The sequence below is a fragment of the Mytilus edulis genome, chromosome 2 (assembly GCF_963676685.1).
Source record: "Mytilus edulis chromosome 2, xbMytEdul2.2, whole genome shotgun sequence".
Lineage (NCBI taxonomy): Eukaryota > Metazoa > Mollusca > Bivalvia > Mytilida > Mytilidae > Mytilus > Mytilus edulis.
The window spans coordinates 89,697,380-89,720,896 of record NC_092345.1 but is presented as its reverse complement, the minus strand read 5'-3'; the positions used below and the strand labels follow the sequence as shown (position 1 = coordinate 89,720,896).

The window sequence follows — 23,517 nt, the reverse complement described above, 5'->3', positions numbered from 1 at the left end:
TCTCATGCAACCCTGTCCGGGTAAATATATAAAAGAGAATATGTAGTATGATTGTGAATGAGACAACTCTCACAAGAGACCAAATGACACATAAATTAACAGCTATAGGTAATCATACGATCTTCAACAATCATTATGATTAAATCCCATACCGCATAGTCAGCTTTGAAAAGTCCCGAAATCACAAATGTAAAACAATTCAAACAAGAAAACTAACGGCTGAATTAATGTGCATAAATATGAACGAAAAACAAAAATGTAACACAGCAACAAACAACAACAACGAATGAATTACAGGCTCCTGACTTGGAACAGACACTTACATACAGAATGTGGCGGAGATAAACATGCTAGCGGGACCCCCCCTGATCTGAGACGAAACGGTCCGTTGTCTGTCACATATCAGCATGACCTTTGTCGAACCTCGACCTTTGATCTCAAGAGAAAAAAAAACCTTATTGCTTTCATATTTTGTCTCCGTATTAACAGAAGTTTTTAATCCTTTGCCATATGCTTTTGATAACTGGGACATGATTGTAACACCTAGATACGATGTGTCGATGGAATGACCACTGTCTTCTGTCTTTGAACTCAAATGTCAAATTATCAATTTGTATACGTACACCCAAAAACCATATATGTTTTCTTGCTTTACAGTGCAACTAAGGGACTACTTCGTTCCCTTATAATACATCGTTAAATATATGTAAAAGATAGTTTAGATCAATACCCCTTTATAATTAACTATACAATCTTAACTACCTTGTTAAAACATCTGGTGCTGTAAAATTAGTACCGTTATTGTGAGTAAACCATAGGCTATTTTTTACAGGGACTTGTCCCTACTCCTGCATTTTCTTAAATGATAAAAAACAAGTTTTGTTCCAAAATAACAAATTATGAAAAACACTGATTGTTTTGAGACACATCTTTTTTACATGGATTTCAGTGAAAATCGAAATAAAGTAGGATATTTTGCCTCTTCCAAAAGATTCATTGTCAAAAACTACTAGTATTGGTTGCTTACCATTTACGAAAATTCCACCAAAATACACAGTGCTGAATTATGACTATGAGGATAATGTATGCCTTTATATTTTGATATTGCAGTCTATATGTCAATACATTCATTTATTTAAGAAGCTAATTTTAAAATAATGAATACACTTTTTGATAACACAACTCTACCAACAATATCTTCCTATATCACCAATGTATATGTATTATGTATTCTCAATCAATATTATTTGGTCTTTGCTGGAGATACACGATAAGTCGTCTTATTTTGTATACTTTCTTCTTTTTGAATGCATTAGCAGTAAGTTACTCTTGTAAGATATTTAGGTGTCTGTCCTAGGTCAGGAATCACAACAGTGGTTGTTTTGAAATGTATGTCATATGTATATGTTTTTCGTTTGGTATTTGGGGTATTTGGCGTTAACAGTGCCTCTTGTTGTTGTTGTTTTTTTTTCTTTCTCATCAACGTGTAATTCTTTACTGCTTGGCATATATCGTAGACATATCATATATGTCACGTTTACTGGGAAACAGCAACCACGAAACAGAGATAAAAACACAAGACAAGTACATGCTACATTTGCAGGACAGTATAATGCTTAATTCGTGGATGGATTTAAAGGTCAACTGTTTTTTTCCGGCCAGTTGATCTTTTCTGATCACTAAGTTTCCGTCGTCCGTCGTCCGTTGTTAACTTTTATAAAATATTCTCCTCTGAAACTAATGAGCCAAATATAACCTAACTTTACTACAATCATCATTGGGATATCTTGCTGTTCAGTGTCAGCCATGGCGCCGTTTGGCGATCGTACTTTGACCTATACATGTAATTGTTTACTTTTTACAAATTGCGACTTGGATGGAGAGTTGTCTCATTGGCATGCATACCATGATATCTTTTTTCATATTACAAAAATAGATAATGAATAGCGTTTTCATATTTAAAGCGTGCCTAGAGTGTCCAATGGGCAAATTTCAATCTTTGCAATATATATGAGAAAAAAAGCGATCTGAACTTTTTAAAACAAAGTTCTGTTTAATTTAAAATTCTGAATATTTTACGTATATAAATTTAGCTTACACAAATTAACAGCTAAACATTTGAATTTAACGTGTATAGAAGTATCATTTTCATTATTGCCTCATTACAGTTTGTGTTTAAATGGGTGGCCTCCTTTTGCAATGGGAGGGACTTGTTTCAGAACAAATTTCTGACCCATATGTTAGCAAAGATTACCTAACAATTATGTCAGTTTAATAACCCTCATATTTCATGTATAATTCTAAAAACATAATACGTTGTTTATTGCAATATAGATCATGTTAATATTCATCATTTTTACACGTTCATCTTTACAAATAGACTTTTGTTATGTAATGCCATGTAAACAATATTGACCATTGTCAAAAATGCCACACTGACCATTGTAATAATACAATTTTTTATATGATCGCTATCTTAAAAAAAGAGTTTATTCATTTGAAAAAAAAAAACGAAAAGTCTTTCTTAATAAATGTATTGAACGATTGAACGTTAGAAGTTTTTAAGTTTCATGTAAAATAAACCGTTGTCCATCTTTTTTTTTATTATACAGGGTCACGAATACGTCAGTGCCTGAGGGTAAATGTAGCGTGTCGTGTACAGACAATAGTATTCATACAAGACAGCAATACCATTAATTACAGGAGACTTTAATGCATTGTTATACATCATTTGCATAAACGGAGTGTCACGGCTTTAAAACCACTTGTTGAGGACCAAGTATCATCAGACTTGTAGCTTGCCTCCTAACAACAAGTAGGACATTTTAACTGGAAAGTTTCCGTAGATTCTCTGATCACGTAAGTTGTTCCTTAATTAATTCATAGTTTGGGATACATTTTGCATTAATTATTCTATAACTGGATTGCAATAAGAAAAGGGTATGTTTTTGACTCTTTCATATCTAGAGTTTAAGATTTTACATAGTTTAATTGAATTTCAATATACTTGATATCGTTCTAACGTATAAATGAGAACTCTTTTGATAAAAGTACATGTATATTTAAAGAGAAAAAAGCTATAATAGTTAATATGCAAAACTGTGTTATTTATTTAACAGCCTAGTTTAGTAGCAGTTGCATAGTGAGCCATTTAGATTAGTACAATATATGACTAAGTGCAAGAAATCATTGGCAATTTTTACATTGTATACATGAAAGGGATAAATATAAATGAAATATTTAATAGAGATATCAGAAAACTTCAATAAATGATTTCCAATGTTGAAATATCCAACACTTTGGAAAACCATTAAGGCTTATAGGGTTTTCTATTCATAAAACAAAGATTGCGTCTGTCGCATTTTGCAAATTTTTTCAGAATCTTAGGTTTTTAATGTTCCTTAACTTCGTATTCACTTCAACTGTTGTTTTTTTTTCGAACGCCACTGATCAGTCTTTTGTAGAAGAAACGCAAGTCTCGCATACCTAGTTATGAGCCAGGTGTATAGGACGAGGTTGTCTCCTTACCAAACTTTGTTATTCGTTTTAGTAACTTTGTTTACGAGCAAACGTTTTTTTTAATTATTTTTCCTGTTACCTATAACTTAATTTTCCGCTCGGTAGCGTAGAGCAACAAATTTTGTCATATTTCTTAATAAATTATGTTACAAAAATAAAATGCCACGTGATTGGGTGTTTCTTATTTCAAATGTCTGTTACTTTAATTACTTTTGAGATTTCGTGACAAGAATAACACATTATAACAACTATATGTCAACACATCCAACAAACTAAAATTGCTAATACGATATGAGAAATGTGTTGTACTGTTGTTTCTCATGTTTTGCATCTTAACATTATCATTGTAAAACAGATGATTTTATGTTTCAATTGATCGGAGTGTATGTTTTGCACTTGGCACAAATAAATTTTTGCTTATTTTTTTTCTGGAAAAAAAAGCCACAAATAATATAAAAGAAAAAAGAATCTTTTCTTATTACTTATTTAAGGGAGATAATTGATATAGACTAGCGTGTATAAGGATATCAATGAGCGCGTAGACATACGCAGTGGGTATGGTGTATCAAAATGGAATAAGGGCAAACATTAATAAATGCCATCGGTATTAACATAGAAAGAAAACTTGATTATTCTATGATTATTAAACCAAATGTAAAGCTCAAATTTCATTCTGTAATATAAAAAAAATACTATTTGTTTTGCACATATTTGTATAAAGGGATAAGGAGCAAGATAAAAGTACTTTGTTAAATAGCAAACTGGCTCAAGTATTATGAGATATTTCTTCTGTGCACATATTTGTGGCTGTCAGTTATTTTAGTTGCAAAACGATGTTTTTTTCCGATAAAAAGAAAATATGGATCTTTAAGAGAAAATCAATTTTAATGAATATCGTAGACATATATATTGACTAAATATGGTAGATTTTTTCTTCTTTTGACAATAATCTCCCTCTTACTTTTTAATTTTTGTTTTAATTGTGAACATTATACCCAGAGTTGTCCGTGTCAAGAAAATCATTTCGATTGAAATGAACCATTTTTGTTGACGTTTTTGGAAAATGTTTGTTTAGTCTACAAATTTAGGGTCAAAGGTCAACCATGAGATAGATTAACAAAGTAAAAATAAACAAACGGTTCTCTAAAAATAAACTTTATTGAAATCGTATTATTAAAAAATTAAAACAAGCAAGCAAAGGAATAATGTTTAAATAAGTTTCAATCAGTAAACTTGTTGACACAAATTTTTTGCTAGAGTATAACAATCGCATGAAGTATAGAAGCATGTAAGTGGTGTAAAATTACGTTTTTAAAGGTGTTCAAACGATACAGCATAATCCATAGTTTGCAATTGTAAATGTATATCTCTTATTTATTGAGCGGAAGAAAAACAGACTTTGTGGTTTATTCATCATCTGTTAATGTACGACATTTGTGCCAACTCAAAATTTCCAAACCAAATTCAAATTATTCCTGTCAAAAATCACGAGAAAAAATAGGACAACACTAATTACAAATGCAATGTTGTTTTGAATTGACCAGAAACCATTCGCTGAACTTGCATATAACCAACATTGAAATAAATTACAGGTAGACGCGATTTGGTTAACTTGTGTGCACTTTTGATAAACTCTTTATGGTCCAGAACTGACAAGTTTTGTTCTCCTAAATTGAATTAACCATTAAGATGTTGCGATAAAGATCTCTTTATACATTCACACAAAATCTTGTTAATCCTCTTACTCTAAGACCATAGCGATAAATTAACTTTGCTCATTTTTCAGAGACACAATGAAGTCCGTATTTATAATTGACTTTGCTTATTTTACAGTAACACAATGAAGTCCATATGTATAATTGCCTTAGTGTTGTGTGTGATGGTAGCTCATGTCCGATCACAGGCCGCTGGTGAGTATTCATGCACAATTATATCATACCAATATCAAAATACAACCGTGCAAATTAGGTTGACTACTGTAACAAAAAAACCTCATTATTTTGTAAGTTTCAAGTTCCAATAACGTCGTGTTTGGTAACAAAAACAGCACTGTAAAAACTCGAGCAAATTGTCTTATATTTCAACGTTAATTAGTTTAGTTAAAATGAAAAAAAGTTTAATTAATGTTGGTAGAAAGGAAATACCTTAATTTCTCAGAAAAGTGAAAACCGAAATTTCGCATGTGAAATAAATTCTGTATTTTCATCGGCTTCTTTGTCGTTATATAACAACAGGAGTTGTCATGGCGATGTTAACCAAGTTTCATCCAAACAAAATGAGAATGTGTGGATGCTATTCGAATTCATGAATTTGTTCTATATATCGTTTTACTTCTCTCCAAATATCTAATAGATAAAGTTTATAAACAGATTGAAATATTCAACAATTGAACGAGAAAACTTTATGGTTCATATGTCAACTATTTGCACGGTTTTTAGTATCGCATGACTCAACGATTTAATGAACTAACTTTTCTGTCTTTTAACAGCAATCCTTTGCACAAACGTTTTAAGAACTAATTTCTTTAGATGGATAACTTACTGTTTTCAATATCTTTCAAGTAAAATTTTCCTGTAATTTAAGAATAATTTTGTTCAAATGGCAGAAAGGAAAATGGAATTTTGTTCTAGATCTATAAATATATACGTAATTAATTATTTTCATTGACATGAGTGCTAGCTATGCTAATTCATTCCTTATCAGTTCTTTATACCAGTTCCTCGCTTAGGTAATTTTATTGATATTTGCTGTGACAATTTGTGGTACTTCGTTACAGTATAAAATATTTTATACACCTTTTATTGCATCTGATGACAAATTCTGATAAGCCTTAAGATCCACTAGAACTTCGTATACGCATTAATTATCTTATATATTGGAAACACACTCTCTGACTCCAATAAAATGTCAACATATCCATAATATTAACATGAAGGACAGCGATTTTATATACGACCGGTCATTCATGTGACAATTGACAGATATAAGCATTTTTGGAATCTTGCGAAATAGTAGTTAAACTGTCAATATGACGAAGCGGCCAAAAAAATCTTGATAATTTTCCATGTGACCTTCTTATGACTTTCAATATTCATACTTTGATATGAAGAATATTATATTTATAACATCGATAGAACGATTATGTTACAAAGGCTTAGGTGATGTAACGTATATATCTGTAGAGTAGAAGTCAAGTATGTAGCTGTTAGATATGTAGATCTATTAGCAAATTTTAATTCTGCAATTTATTTTTTTAATTTAGAAATTTAGTTTAAAAATTTAAATATACATTTTTAATTCTACCTTTTTTTTTTAATTAGCTGCAGTTTAGCCTAACTTTTGTTATCAATTTCAATGTGGTTTCATATCAATTTGATTTTCATTTAAAAATTAAAATTAAATGACAAAGTAATGAATTTAAAAAAAAATAATTAATGGATTTATTAAGAAAGCAAAAAACATTTTGATTTGCACACTTCAATACGATGTAGTCAATTAAACGAACATAAGTATTTCTTCTTATACTTTTGTCTCTCATCATATTTGATAGGTCCAAATTTAGGAATGATGATGATGATGGGAAGCGATGTTGGAAAGGACCTCATGCGCTATCAAATGTTTAGTAGAGCTTTCTCGGGCGGAAGCGGAAACACTAATATGCTTCCATTTCTGTTAATGAACCAAAGAAAATGATGGAATCATCACTAATCTTCTTTACACAAGACTTCTGCAAGTGTGGATTGTGTCATAGACTGTGTCACATTGTCGGTTTTTTGTTACGTGTATCCAATTTTGTTGTTTTTCAGTAAATATATTGAATGCATTTTGTTTGTTTTGTGTTTCATTTATGTAACACGTGTAATACTTCTATGTTTTCTCTCCTCTTCCTTCCTCATCATTTACATTGAAGTGCATGTTTAAAGTAAATGACCGAGTACCTGTATTAACATATCATTGGCTGTCAGACCAGCTGGATTTTTAGCAGAAAACAAACCTCATATAACCTCAAGTGCACGAACATTACAATCTTTTGGTTTTCAACTATATCATAAACTGAACGCATATAGAAACACAACACCCCATTTTTCAAAATTAATTTCAAACACACGATGTTTACTTCATAGTAATAGAAATATCAACATCTTTAATCCAAAGAGTTTTGTCAAATTATATTAATAAAGTAAGATTTTTTTTCTAGCTATCACAGAAGAACAACTATCCCAACGTTCTCTTTTAGGGGAGCGGGTAGCTTAAGTCATACTGCAAGATAACATTAAAACAAAGACTATTTTTCAGATAATAGTTTTGAATTAATTTCGCATTTGATTTTTCATTTTACAATTCCGTTAAATTTGAATTAGAATGTAAATTATTGATGAAAAATGAGCGATTCGTTTTGAATTCTAGCATTATATCTATCAAAAAGCAATACCAAACCTTCGAATTTAAATACATTTTAGTGTTGCGTTTCTTTAGTCGTCCAGTACATATATTCATTTTTATTTCTTATAACATTCTCAAGTTAATTATATGAAAAGCAAAAATAAACAATCATAACGAAAAGACTGTTTCAGTAGGTGATGAATACGGCTTCTTACGTATTTATTATTGCAACATTAAATCACACTGCATGTTGGTTACAGCACGTGGAAAGTGGACAAAATGACATTCTATAACGAGTATAACACACAATAAATGTTACAGGTCAAGCAGCAGCCAGACAAGCAGCAGCCAGACAAATGCGTGGAGGTAGCAGCAGTGCCATGTTGCCAGCATTGATGGCAATGGGAAAAGGTGGCAAAATGAACCCACTGATGCTTCAGATGCTCATGTCCGGTAGAGGTGGCAGAAGTGGTATGGGAAGCATGATGCCCCTTATGTTGATGGCTGAAGGAGGAATGGGCGAATCTATGCTCCCACTTTTATTAATGTCCCAAGGTCAAGGAGGTGCTTCATCCGGCCAAGGATCATCAAGTGGCGGCGGACTTATGAATATGCTTTTAATGAACCGCATGTTTAATTAGGTTGAATGTGTCCCATAGACAGTGACTGTAACATAAGATGTGATCTATGAACGTTAATGACTGTGTGATACTATCCGTCGATATTTATAAAACAGACATCTTTGGCCTGTATTTGTTGATTGTGTTGTTTGCTTTTCACGTGCTGTTGTTTGTAAAAAATAAACTAAACAAACTCGTGGTGTAAGCCTTGCTTTTGTTTAATTAATTAATTTCTTGCTTGCTTGCTTGATGTCTATATTTGTAGCCAAACACATATCTATCAATCAACCTTTATTCTCTTCAATGATCTCACTGAAGCTAACAAGCATAATATGTGTAGCTTGCTATGTTAGATCTAAATGCATGTTATATAGTCTAATCAATATAGTGATACATAAAAATGGCATACTATATTGTCTCTAGTAAATAGTAACTTTTCCTATGCTGAATTTTGTATTAAAGGGGGAAATCACTTTGGTTATTAGAAAAAAAGTCTAAAAGTTAAACGTAGGGATGCCACACAACAGTTTTACTGTGCTTACAAATCTTTCTAACTGATTGTAGCAATCAATGCTTCATCAAGTTACCTTAAATAACTAATATCAAAAAGGCTCACGCAATGTGTTTGTTAAAACCTATCTTTAAAAAAAGACGAAATAATTTCAGGAGCCAATGCCAAGGCGATGAACGAACAAAGAGCAAGGTTAGCTTTATTAGCCAAAGCTCAGATGGCACAGCGCCAAAGTGGAGGAATGAACAGTATGTTTCCCATGGCAATGATGATGGGGAACGATAATGTTCTGCCAATGATGATGATGTCACAAATGATGCGAGGAGGAGGAGGTGGCATGAGACAAGGCCTTCCTTTTAACAATATGGCCAATATGTTTTTATTTAGCGAAATGGGAATGTTCTAAATATATTTGAAATAATAATAAATAAGTTAAGGATCTGGAGGGAATCTATAATTTGATTTTGTAATATGCGAATTTCTTTTGAAAAAGGTATAAGATAAAAGAAGAAAATGTTGCACGTTTTGAAAACCGGCTAATAATATTTCCAATGAAATATTCACCTAGTGAATGTATTATTTTACTTGTCAGTATTAACAGAATAGGACAATTCGATGAATCTTATAGAATGTGCAACACTTTAATCTGACACATTCAAGTTATCACACAGCTCATAGGATAGATAGATGTACTTGCCTGCACAGGCATTGGTGAAATATAGTCAAGAAGCTGAATAATTTCGTTACACGTTGTTTTATTGTACATATATGTATATATCTATGTTGATTTGTTCAAAAGTTGCTGCTAATATTTTATGCTGTGTATATTCGCTAACATTAACCGCAAATTCATGTTTATACGCACATTTCTGTACAAAATAAACTCAGATTTTCTCATTCAATCAGCTTGCTTCTATGCTCCCATGTTCTGATTACCCAGATACGAGTCAAATTAGGCATTGATATCTACAAATGCCAGACATGATATGCCCAGTATTAGAATTATCAAAACACACCGTACAAGGAGTTTAATGTTCTCATAAATGTTCCAATATATTTAAGGAACACTTTTAGCATCCACATATACACTTAGAAAGCCAGTTAAATATCATTAAATGAAGGAAAAGGATGAAAATTTTTGTTTATATGGGAAAATTGTTCATATCGTATTGTTTTACATTTCTTTTGTCTATTCGCTTATCAATCTATTGCTCTTTTTCTAGCACAGTTTTGTTCTTGTAGAAATGATTCTTGCTGTGCGGTAATTCAAACAAACTACTGAGTTCAACTACAGTGTTTAATACATGTTCACAAATATAAGCACTTAATTTGAACAATCAAAACAACAATCACAATAATGAACAACAAACGAACAGCTACCATGTACACATTTTGTGTAAACTATATGTCTGTAACGTCATGAAATCATCATATAGCGAACATCATTTTGTAAATGTCATGATTCCATCCTGACATGCACATCTGTCTGTAAACGTCACAATTCCATCTTGCTCATAGTATAACGCACATTTGTAAACGTCATGATTCCATCCTATTATGCTCATTTGTTTGTAGAACGTCACCATTCAATCATATTACGCACACATGTGTCTAAACGTGACCATTCCATCTTATTATGCACATTTGTTTGTAAACGTCACCATTCAATCATATTACGCACACATGTGTTATAAACGTCATTATTTCATCCTATTACGCACCAATGTATCTTAACGTGACTATTCCATCTTATTATGCACATTTGTTTGTAAACGTCACGATTCCATCCTTCACATTTGTTTGTATACGTCATGATACGAATCATACAACACACAACTGTTTTGTATATGCACAAACTGTTTAATGGAATGCATCATTTCTGCTGAAATAAGATCAATCTTTGTTGAAATTTAAAATAATAGTCATGGTAAAATTTTCTAATGTAAAACAGAAAATATTTCTTTTGAAAAAGTAATTGGAGATAAGAAAAGAAACAACACCGGGTATGAATTGGACATTGGAATTAATTAAGTTCGAGTATTGAAAGAACGAGAAGTGGCTTATGGTATAAGGTATAATCCTCCTCTATAGCTAGTGTGTCAAACACCTGCGAAAATCAGAGAAAACAAATACAAACATGCATTGTTGTTTCAAATGTTTCATATGCACATTCATGGCTCTACAATATGTCGGTACCTGTATCTTGACATTGCACAAGGTCAAGTTTTTCTCTGACTGTGTATGACATATTTACACTAGTTCCATTGGATGTGTATGTGTACTGATGGTAATTTAGTCTTAACTGTATGATTTATTTTAGAAATTGCCATTGGCTTTGAACTAGCTGTCTGTAACTGCGAGTACTCTCAGATATATATACTTAGTGTCTTTTTGTTATTAGGATGTAAAAGTACCCGGCCACGACTACTATGTGTTTTTGTTATGAGTGAAGTCTTTTTCAACTGATTTTCATTGTTTTTCTTATTTTGTACTGTTACGCCACTGTCCCAGGTAAGGTGAGGGTTGGGATCCCGATAACCTATTTAACCCCATGACAATCTGTATACATGTATGTGCCTATCACAAGTCAGGAGTGTAATTAAGTGGTTTTCGTTTGTTGTTGTGTTACATATTTATTTTCGTTCGTTTGTGTACTGCCTATAGTTCATTTCTGCGCCATTTGGTTTCTTGTGAATATTTGTCTCATTGGCAATGACATAATACCACATCGTCTTTATTTATATCGTAACTTTTTGTGTCATGGCCAGAATAACACACCATATAGATCTATTTAGTTTTCCATGAAGAGTTAAAAAGTTAAGATAAATAAGCACACTTTTATAAATGTGTCACATCTTTTCATTTTTATATTGTACGAGAAAATGGCAAATGAACCATGCTGTCTATAAAAAAACAGACAACATGTTGTAATACATAATGAAACGCTGCAGTGAGAGTGTGACGTTGTTGTTATTTTTCTTTAATCGTTTAACTTATTTACACATCACAGACTGTAAACATTCGTATTTTGCTTGTTGAACTTAAGCTCAAGTTACAGTAAATGGGCTATGTCACATATTTAAGATTTTGCATACAACTCTGGCTCAATGAACTTCAACTGAAAATCGGAAAAAATTATGCATTTCTCTCATTTATCATTTAAAATATGACTGATTGAGTTCTTACAAAATTGGTGAACATTTGTACAGAAAGAACATAAAATCGGCATAATACCTTCTAACATTTGTCTTAAAATCGCCAAATCTCTAATTCTACTTCATAGTTTTTACGGTATACATCATTAAAAGTTGTGTTTTTTTGTGAAAAATATTTCACTACCAACAAGGCAACAAAAAAAAAACGAAGTCGGTGATCATATGATTATTTTATATCATTTAAACAGAAATTTATCTCAACAACATACAGATTTTTTTTAAGGAAAACTATGGATAAGAATTAGAGATTTGGCGATTTTAAGACAAATTTTATATATTTATTCGTCAATTCTATGTGCTTTCTATACAAATATTCACCTATATCAAAAGACATCAATCTGTAATATTTCAGATAATAAAAGAGACAAATGCATTATTTTTCCGATTTTCAGTTGTAGTTCACAGAGCCAAGGTTGTATGCAAAGTTTTAGCAATATCTGCGACATAGCCCATTTATTATTCCTTGACCATAACTATACTGAACAATATTTTTTGTTTAAATGTTTTTTTTTTTATCAGTTAAGCCTTTTCAATTGACATTTAGTGTGTCTGTTTAAGTAGTTATAGATGATTTCAGCTTTCCAATTGTGAACTTTCCATTTCTAAGTAGCAACATTCCAGCAGCACCTGCATACGGGGTATATATCTCCCAATTGATACGATATTCCCGTGCTTGCATTTCCTATCATGATTTTCTTGATAGAGGGTTACTGCTCACAAGGAAGCTATTAAACCAAGAGTTCCAAATGGTGAAGTTGAAATCATCCCTTCGTAAATTTTACGGACGCCATCACGAGTTGGTTGACCGTTATGGAATAACCGTTTCACAAATGATATCGGATATGTTCCTTACGTCGTAACTACAATCCCCTTCCCTTTCATGAATGTGACCTACCGAATTAGACTATTTACCGGATTTGTAATCACATAAGCAACACGATGGGTGCCACATGTGGAGCAGGATCTGCTTACCCTTCCGGAGCACCTGAGATCACCCCTAGTTTTTGGTGGGGTTCGTGTTGTTTATTCTTAAGTTTTCTATGTTGTGTCATGTGTACTATTGTTTTTCTGTTGTCTTTTTCATTTTTAGCCATGGCGTTGTCAGTTTGTTTTAGATTTATGAGTTTGACTGTCCCTTTGGTATCTTTCGTCCTTCTTTTATAATACATTATTAAAACGTAAACACGCTGCATTTTTAGGCACTTGTTGTTCAGTGGTTGTCGTTTTTTGGTTTGGTTAATAGGTGTTTCTCGTTTCTGTTTTTTTTATATATATAGATAAGACCGTTGGATGTTCTGTTTGAATAGACAACTTTCGAGTTCGATGCATTTCCGTCAAAAACTCTGGTTTTAGTGAACGTCATTTGTGCGTTTAGGGGCGTCGTCACTTCCATTCCAATGTTGAGCGAGTGGTTGGAAAACTATAATTCTATATTGAACGAATCATTCGGCAAATTGAATTCTCAAAATTGACAATCAGCATTGCTGTCATTAGGGAATTGTCATTAAGTACCTACAGAACAACCATAATTTCTAGTTTATCCTGCACAATGACGATCACTAAGACGCTTGATGAAAGTAAATAGTGCAGGGATACAGGCGACCCCCTCTATCTGGTAAATGAGGTCATAAAGGCGTGTATAATTGACGAGTTTTTTTCAGTGACGGATGAACTCGAAAGTGGTCTATTGTTTTATACTAGTCATTTTGGGGCCCTTAATAACTTGCTGTTAGGTGTGAACCAAGGCTTCGCGTTGAAGGCCGTACTTTGACCTATAACTGTTAAATTTTTATACACTGTGACTTATATAAAGAGTTGTCTCATTGTCTCATGTGGTTATCATTTTCCGAAAAAAAAACCGCAATCTTGACTATATTTGCCCAAACCATACTCGTCAACTTCGCACTTAATCAATAAAATTGAGAATGGAAATGGAAAATGTGCCAAAGAGACAACAACCCGACCATAGAAAAAAACACAACAGCAGAAGGTCACCAACAGGTCTTCAATGTAGCGAGAAATTCCCGCACCCGGAGGCGTCCTTCAGCTGGCCCCTAAACAAAGATATACTAGTTCAGTGATAATGAACGCCATACTAATTTCCAAATTGTACACAAGAAACTAAAATTAAAATAATACAAGACTAACAAAGGACAGAGGCTCCTGACTTGGGACCGGCGCAAAAATGCGGAGGGGTTAAACATGTTTGTGAGATCTCAACCCTCCGCCTATACCTCTAGCCAAAGTAGAAAAGTAAACGTATAACAATACGTACATTAAAATTCAGTTCAAGAGAAGTCCGAGTCTGATGTCAGAAGATGTAACCAAAGAAAATAAACAAAATGACAATAATACATAAATAGCAACAGACTACTAGCAGTTAACTGACATGCCAGCTCCAGACTTCAATTAAACTGACTGAAAGATTATGATTTCATCATATGAACATCAGGCACAATCCTTCCCTTTAGGGGTTTAGTATCATACCATCATAACATATATGAGAAGAACATAACCCGTGTCATGCCAACAACTGGTTTTTGAATAAATGTGTTTAGTTCCGATGCAAAGACCCTATAGGTTGCACTTTGTAAATACAGCTGTTTCTCAAAACACGCCTCTTTTGGGGAGTAATTGAATATTCATAGAAAATTCATTTTGTTTACATACTGGTTCCCAGTTATGCTCTCTGTGTTCCATATCTCAGAGACAGAACTTGGGAATGTTACCAGTAAATAAACACGTGCATATTGTTTACATTGAAATCTGTGGTAACCTTTCATTCGAGGTAGGGGTAGTTAAGAAAATTAGTGTAAGTTTAAACTCTGAGAAGTTCAGGGCATATAAACGTTGAAAATATGCCGCACAGCCCTATATTTTGACCTTTGAAAAAAAATGTGGTGCATATGAACTTTCAATTCTAGGATAAGATTTTTTTTCAAAAACTTCATAGTAAAAGTGGTACAGTTTTAGCCGTAAAAGGAGTTCCTATGGGAAATTGCATTGTCAATATTTACAGAAATGCAACCTATAAGTGAATCAATATTAACGCCAAAATATGCAATCTTTAATGACCTGACAACAGTATCGTAACTATATCCCTTCTTAATAAGTCTATTCAAAGGTTTTGTTAGTTTTTGAGGTGAATACTGACACCTTTGTGCTTTATAAAGAATATTTCCATAAAAAGTTGGATGTGAAATACCTGAACGTATAAGAAGTCTGCATGTTGAGCTATATTTACGAATGATGTCCTTATACCGATGATAAAATTTAGTAAATGTTTTGACTAGTTTGTGATATCGAAAACCCTGGTGTAATAATTTTTCAGTAATACATAAATTTCTCTCGTTAAAATCTAAAACATTGTTACATACACGAGCGAATCGTACAAGTTGAGATATATAAACACCGTAAGATGGTGACAAGGGAACGTCACCATCTAAAAATGGATAATTAACTATAGGAAATGAAAAATCATGTCTTTTATCATAAATTTTAGTATTCAGCTTTCCGTTAGTGATATAGATATCAAGATCGAGGAAAGGGCAGTGGTCATTGTTAGTATTAGCATTATTTAAAGTAAGTTCAACAGGATAAATTTCTTTAATATACATACTGAAGTCGTCATTATTGAGAGCCAAAATATCATCCAAGTATCTAAAAGTATTATTAAATTTGTTTATCAGATGTTGTTTCGATGGGTCTTTGCTTATTTTTGTCACAAATTGTAACTCATAGCAATACAAAAACAGGTCCGCAATAAGTGGTGCACAGTTAGTCCCCATTGGAATTCCGATAATCTGACGATATACGGAATCCCCAAAGCGAACAAAAATGTTATCTAGTAAAAATTCAAGGGCATATATAGTATCAAAGCATGTCCAATTGACATAGTTTTTTTGTTTATTGCTACTAAAAAATGACCTAAAAGAGTTTGGATGAGTCGTTTGAGTGTAAACTTAAATATAATAATATCTTAGGTCAGATATAGTAAAATATAAGTACAGTCAAGGCTGATCATATAGTTAAAGCTAGCAATATGCTTCATGTACAACTGTATTTGATTAAGTTAAGTTAACGTTAGTTGGAAATAGAAAGTAATAACAATTAAAACGTCTCTAATCAAACTGATTGGACAGTAAGGAGTAACATATGGGTATGATGTATCAGATAGGACACACCCTGAAGCTTAACTTAATTGACTTTTTGTTTTTCCAAGAAACATCAGAAAGGTACACGATTAAAAGCTTGTAGATACTGCTATCAATCTTTGTAACGCAGACTTTTTTCTCTCTATCTATTTATGAATTTCGAACAGCGATATACTACTGTTGCCGTTATTAAGCTATTACGCCTTCGTCTATTTTTTTGGTATTGTGTACATGTTCGCTCAGAAATTTCCGGACTTGGTTCACTCCTTTTGATAGATTTACAGTTATATTATTACTCAATATTGATGAAATCAATGCATGCAGAACATTGATTTTGGTAAAAAATATATATAACATTATAACTTAATGCCATTGCTATATAGCTTTAACCATGTTCGGTCCTACATGCACGTTCTGTCGATACTTATATTTTGGGATTGCAGAAGAACATGTTTTTCAGACTGATTATGAAGTATTTACACTTAATGTATTGGTTGATACTGGATTATATTTTAGTCTTCGATAAATGATTTTCTTATTAGTTATTATTGGCTTTGAACTACTTTTCAATAATTGTGAGTACTCATAAATCGGTACTTTGTATGTTAAGTCTTTTTGTTACTATTTTTTGCTCTGTGACGATCAGTTGAATCAAGTTTTTTTAAATGATTTGTATATTATGTTTTTTATATTGTGATGTTACAACTTTGTCCTAGGTTAAGGCCCGGAGGTTTGGTGTCAAAAAACAAATTTAACCCAGTCACATTCTGTATATGGCTTTCTCGCGTCAGGAGACTGTAATGTTGTATGCGGCTGTATATCATATTTTTTATTCGTTTAAATGTTTTTTCATTGAATTTTGTACATTTTGTTATATAAGGACAAATTAGAGTGGTAAAGGTTTTGTTAATTTTTAAGTCTTTATGGCTACCTACAGTTGTTAACTTCAACTTCATTTAGTCTCTGGTAAAAAGTTGTCCGATTCACAACCGTATCACATCGTCTTATTTTAGTATCCCTTTTCAAAAAAGGGGTCGTAACATCGTTTCTTTTACCGTACATTTTAGCAGTAATCATTAATAGGTATCAGACCCAAAAGCACCTTTTATATCCTTCTAAAATTTTCTTTTAAAATGATTATTCTTATCGATACCGTACATGCGTAGATTGTTTTGAATTTGTTTATCTAAAAGACTTGCTTGTATGATTTATACATTATTTCAAGGAAATAAAGTGGTATAAGAACTATTATAAGAATAATACGTTAGTTCCAATTTTCAAAATGTTTTATGTTATAACATATTTTTATATAGATAAGACCGTTGGTTTCCCGTTGGAATGGTTTTACAATAGTCATTTTCGTCTAACACAGCCGACACATTCTATGTAAAACGTATTTCTTGCCTTTGTTTAATTAACAATAACAAAACTCAAATCCAAAGACAAGGGTTGTTGCACAAAACACAGCTAGCATAAACAATTTTTTTTTTTATTAAAAAATAAATACAATTGTTATGTATCCTAAAACCCAAACAACTAACCGATTAAAGTACAAAATAAACTAAAAAAGGGGGAAGTCCAAATAAACTGACAAAATCAGACGTGATATTTATCAATCAACGGAACGAATGGAAACAACCGTCATATTCAAATGCATTACATAGTCATTACACAATTTCATTTACATGAACTGTATTCTAATTGGTCGTACTTGTTCAATACATACGAGACTAAAACACCTCCCGAAATGAAAACCGATTGTTTTATCATCTTAAGTTAGAGGAGGAAACTATGCAGTTGTGTAATTTTATTTGGTGTTGATGGCACTCATTTGACTACACGGTAAGTACATGTATTTATTGTCCTTTCCGACTGACAAACATATCTGCCTGGTATTCCTTCTATATGCCCCCTTACATCATGTTATAAACCTAGGTAACGCTGAGGATGAATAGTATTGCTCGACATTCAAAAGCTGTATTTATATAGCCCTATAGTTGGCAGTGTAATCTAGTGGGTTGAACACAATGCAGGCAAAGTTGCCTTGATGTCATGAGTTCAAGTCCCGTAGAAATGAACCAAAATTTGCAGATCTAACATTTTTCTGGTAAATTTGAGACGAAGTATATGTGATTTGTGGTGTTATACCTGTTTAACCCTTTGTTACCCAAAGGAGATAGTCTGTCGTAAAGTTGTCACAAAGACGCTTATAAAAGAAACACATTTACGTCACTGCATTGTTAGAACATGCACTTATCCTTTACGATTGAAGAAATTCGCTAGTTAGCACCATGCATTATGTAATGTGTTATAAACCTAGGCAGTCCCCTGTGCTATCAGCATATCCGTAGTTGGGGTTGCAGTCCTGACATGATTTATACCATTTTTTCACAACTAAAATTCCCATTGTATAATTTAAGAGATATTAAAACATTAAGTTTCCAACCACTTCAGGCAGAGTAAACGTTAGGTGAAGAGAAAAAAAAAGAAAAAACAAGGATTCACAAATGAACCCTCAAATTACCAATTTGAATAATTCTACCTACCTGGATTCTACCTGGATTATTGCGGCGATCATTAAGTTGATAACTTCTTTTGCCGCCTCGTAATGACTATTTAGATAAAATAATAAAAATCGGACGTTGGTAATCGTTTAAAATCACAACCGTAAACTTTAATGAAATAAGACTAATAGTAATCAAGACTAAAGATGTTATCGCAACCTAAGTTATCATTGATATGTTCATAAGTATACCTTAACTGTTAACAAAACTTTGAATTTTTGCAAAAACTAAGGCTTTTATACCTCAGGAATAGATTACCTTAGCTGTATTTGGCTAAACTTTTAGGAATATTTGGTCCTCAATGCTCTTCAACTTCGTACTTTATTTGACCTTTTTACCATTTTTTTTCTTCGAGCGTTACTGATGAGTCTTTTGTAGACGAAACGCGCGTCTGGCGTAACTATAAAATTTCCATCCTGGTATCAATGATGAATTTATCTATGTAGGAATATATTAAAACCGACTCACAACATTTATCGTTAAAACATCAATTCCATAAACGTAAATGAGATTTAGAAGCCCTATGTTTAAATTTTGTTTTTGGAATTTGAATACTAACAGATGTGCATTGGTAATAAAAACAATGTATACATAGAATGAAAGTTGTGGCGGTTTTTGTTGTAGCTTGAAAGGGTTATAAACATTTGTAATGTAGCTTCAGAGAGTTTTATATATACATATATGTTATGTAGCTCCAAAGGGTTATAGGCATTTTGTTATGTAGCTTCAAAGGGCAATACACATGTTTTAAGCAGCAGCTTTAGAGCGTCATAGGTATTTGTTATGTAGCTTCAAATGGTTAGCTTATTAGTTTGCAAGAAATTGCAAAAATATTCATTAAAGTTTCCAAATATTCTTTAAATAATTGCTTCTCTTTTTAGAACATAGTATTATTTTTATTTTATAGGTTTGGGTCCTGGATATGGAATGGATACACATGGTGGCCTCGGCGCAAGCATACCATCTACATCAGGAACCTCAAATGACCTATTTTTGAAATATGTCAAATTGATTCTAGCACGTATTCAGAGATTAGAACGACAACAGCAACAGTCTAAAAAGCAAAGTAGCGGTGGTTGGTTCGGCTCAGGAAACAGTCTACGAAATGCTATGGTTATGGAACACTTGTTCAAATGATCATACATGCTGTTAAGTTGCGAAAGGATATGAAATCGATGGATATGGTTATGTATTTTCATCAAATTATCAGCAGCAAAGACATTTTCAACCGACGTTTTAAACAAAATTACACAAAAAATGATGTTGTTTGTTTTACATGAATTAAGATGACAGTTTTAGACAATCTAAGTACGGCGAATTCTATTAATATTGGACATCCTCACACGACCTTGTGTTTCTGTTTGAAAATATTTGTTTGTATGCTTTTATTCATTACATGATAGAAATAATATTGTAAATTGAATTTGCAAAAATAAATCATTTTACATTATCTGATTTGAAATTCGTTGTGTCTATAGTATGTATTAATAACTATAAAAATATCAGATTTCAGTTCAAAAGTTGAATGAAATTCTATATAGCATTGGCTTATTTAATCAGAGGATATTACAATTTCAAATGCAGTATAAAAAGATATGATGTTAGTTGATTTTTGTTTTTAATATTATTATTCTTGAAAACGTGTATTGTTTACGACTTACAATTGATAACACATAACAGTACTGTATATTTGAGAAGTATGAGTGGATAAACAGTGAGTGAAAAATTTCTTTAATTTTCTCGAAATTTACGTATGTTAGTTTTATTCTTTTTGTTTGATACAAACGCGAAAATGTTTTGTTCTGATAATTATTAATTTTCAAACATTGTCATTATACTTTTCGAAAATCAGATATCTAAATTTATCCTTTCTGCTGCATTCAGATAGATTTTTGCGGGGAATGTAAGCTCATAATTATTTAAAATAAAAAAGAAGTTTAATCGTCGTTATATTAATGAAGGTTCTTTATGCCATGGTATATAGACCCGAATCGATCGACCTTACCCTAAGAGTTGCAATATAAAGAAACCAGCTATGTGTTGTCTCAAAACATATATTTTATTTTTACTCTACTCAAAACAGGAGAGAGATGCACTGGAGCTCATCGATTAATACTCATTCATGAGTCTTGCATACAGTTATCAAATAGTTATTCTATATATTTTCGAAGTCTAATTTGCTAACCTTTGTGCGAACATGGCGTTAGATTTATGGTTATGTATTAATGTATCATACAATTTTACATATTTAATTTTGTAACTTTACTGAGAGTTAACTGAAACAAAACCAAAGTGCCTTCATCATATGTGATCGTGAAAACAAATAAATGTTGTACCCATATAGGACAGAACTCAAAATTAGTTGTCTTCATTTGAGGTATGTATAATTATTGCTATACATTTTTCCTATTATGCACTGTATTTATATGTGTATTATATATCTTATAGCATAGCACTTAAATATTACTATCAATATAATTATGTACAATAACATAACTTCATATTTACTATTACTTCAAGAATGCATGCTTGGATACCAATAAATATATTTCAAATTGGTATCATTTTTCAATAACTATTTCCAAGCCTTTTTTTACATTTTTATTTTTTATAATTTCTTTACAGGAATCCATGGGTCACATTTGCATGGAGGAGCTGGTAATTCTGGTAATGAAATGTTGCGATATGTTCAAGTCATCCTTGCCAGGCTAGCCAATCTTGAGAAACAACAAGCACAACAAAATACACAATCAAATAATGGACTTTTTGGAGGAAACTCTGGTTTATCTAATTACATATTGTATGAATCACTGTTTTAGGACTACAGGATTTGATTAATTACGCAGAATATATATTGAAACCTCGTTTGTTAAATATTGAACAGTATTGTCTTGTAAAGTATTAAATATTTATTATTTTGTTAAAAAAACAACCTTGTATTGTATATGGAATACATTAAAATAAGTGTTATTATAATTTTGGAAGTTTTTGTATTGATATTTATTGGGAATTTACTTGACTTAAGTTCTTCCTTTAGATAGTAGAACAAGCATTATATACCTGTGTCCGAGGTACTAGCATGTAATTATTCATGTCCTTCGTGGCTTTTTAAGGAGTTCGCGTCAGTATATATATATTCATTAGTGTTGTGCTTGAATATCAAGACGTGTTTATTTGAATATTTCACCACACTTATCACCATTGGGTCTTCACATATTGTTTCCTTTTGATGTTTTAGATGTTTAGTCATTTCTTTTATTTATATGTTGAACACAACACAAGGTAAAGAAATAACTTATTATCCCATTCAATTCGGGTAATTCGGGTAATTCGGGTAATTTGTTGCTTTAATAATAATCTCAACACTATTGTATTGACTATTGGTGAAAATTATAGAAATACGTTTTATGTTATTTGAATAACATTCTGTATAAATAAAGGCAACAGTAGTATACCGCTGTTCAAAACTCATAAATCCAGGGACAAAAAACAAAATCGGGGTAACAAACTAAAACCGAGGGAAACGCATTAAATATAAGAGGAGAACAACGACATAACACCGAAACGTAACACACACAGAAACGGACCAAGCATCAGACAAAACACCACGAGAATAACAAATATAACAAGAAAACCAAATACATGAATTTGGGATAGACAAGTACCGTGCCACGTCTGATCTCAATATCTCAAAAATAAGAGAAAACACAAACGACTCAACGTTAAAATGCAACACACACAGAAACGAACAATAATATAACAATGGCCATCTTCCTGACTTGGTACAGGACACTTTTAAAGGGGAATAAAAGTGGTGGGTTGAACCTGGTTTTATGGCATGCCAAACCTCGCACTTTAATGGCAAAGTTAAATATAACATTAAAATGACAACATAATATTACAGGACTACAATACAAATAAAAAGGAGACAATATTAGACAAAGAAAAGCATGATTAATAGATAACAAAAAGCATCAGGTTTACAATTCAATACGCCAAAAACGCGTCTTGTCCACACAAGACTCACTAGTGACGCCCAGATATAAAAGATCGAAAGTGAAAAAAGTACAAAGTTGTACAGCTCTGAAGATCAAAAGTTGAAAAGGTTTTGCCAAATACGGCATTGTTTGTATGCCCGGGATAAGAACATTCTTATTATATAGAACAATTCATGCTATTGCAAACAGTAAATTTTAACAAATGAATATGAAAGAGATATACATAATGAAACTGAAGTATTATCTAATTACAGAAAACTAAACCCGAATACATAACGCCCAGATATAAAAGATCGAAAGTGAAAAAAGTACAAAGTTGTACAGCACTGAAGATCAAAAGTTGAAAAGGTTTTGCCAAATGCCAAATAGATAACAAATAGCATCAGGTTCAAAACTCATAAATCCATGGACAAAAAACAAAATCGGGGTAACAAACTAAAACCGAGGGAAACGCATTAAATATAAGAGGAAAACAACGACATAACACCGAAACGTAACACACACAGAAACGGACCAAGCATCAGACAAAACACCACGAGAATAACAAATATAA

At 32.2% G+C, this 23,517-nt stretch overlaps 1 protein-coding gene across 3 annotated transcripts; it reads left to right on the top strand.

Moving 5' to 3' along the window:
- Positions 1-2,628: 2,628 nt before the first annotated feature.
- LOC139513358 (uncharacterized) lies at positions 2,629-21,946 on the top strand. 3 transcript variants are annotated; one of them, XM_071301765.1, is made up of 3 exons: positions 2,629-2,859; positions 5,353-5,429; positions 21,592-21,946. In XM_071301765.1, the coding sequence occupies exons 2-3, from the start codon at positions 5,360-5,362 to the stop codon at positions 21,783-21,785; spliced, it is 264 nt and encodes an 87-aa protein (XP_071157866.1). In that variant the 5' UTR covers positions 2,629-2,859; positions 5,353-5,359; the 3' UTR covers positions 21,786-21,946. The 3 variants fall into 3 exon arrangements, with proteins under 3 accessions (XP_071157866.1, XP_071157865.1, XP_071157864.1); XM_071301764.1 differs by lacking the exon at positions 21,592-21,946 and adding an exon at positions 9,189-9,935 and having other exon boundaries at positions 2,638-2,859; XM_071301763.1 differs by lacking the exon at positions 21,592-21,946 and adding an exon at positions 8,224-8,752 and having other exon boundaries at positions 2,695-2,859.
- Positions 21,947-23,517: the final 1,571 nt, after the last annotated feature.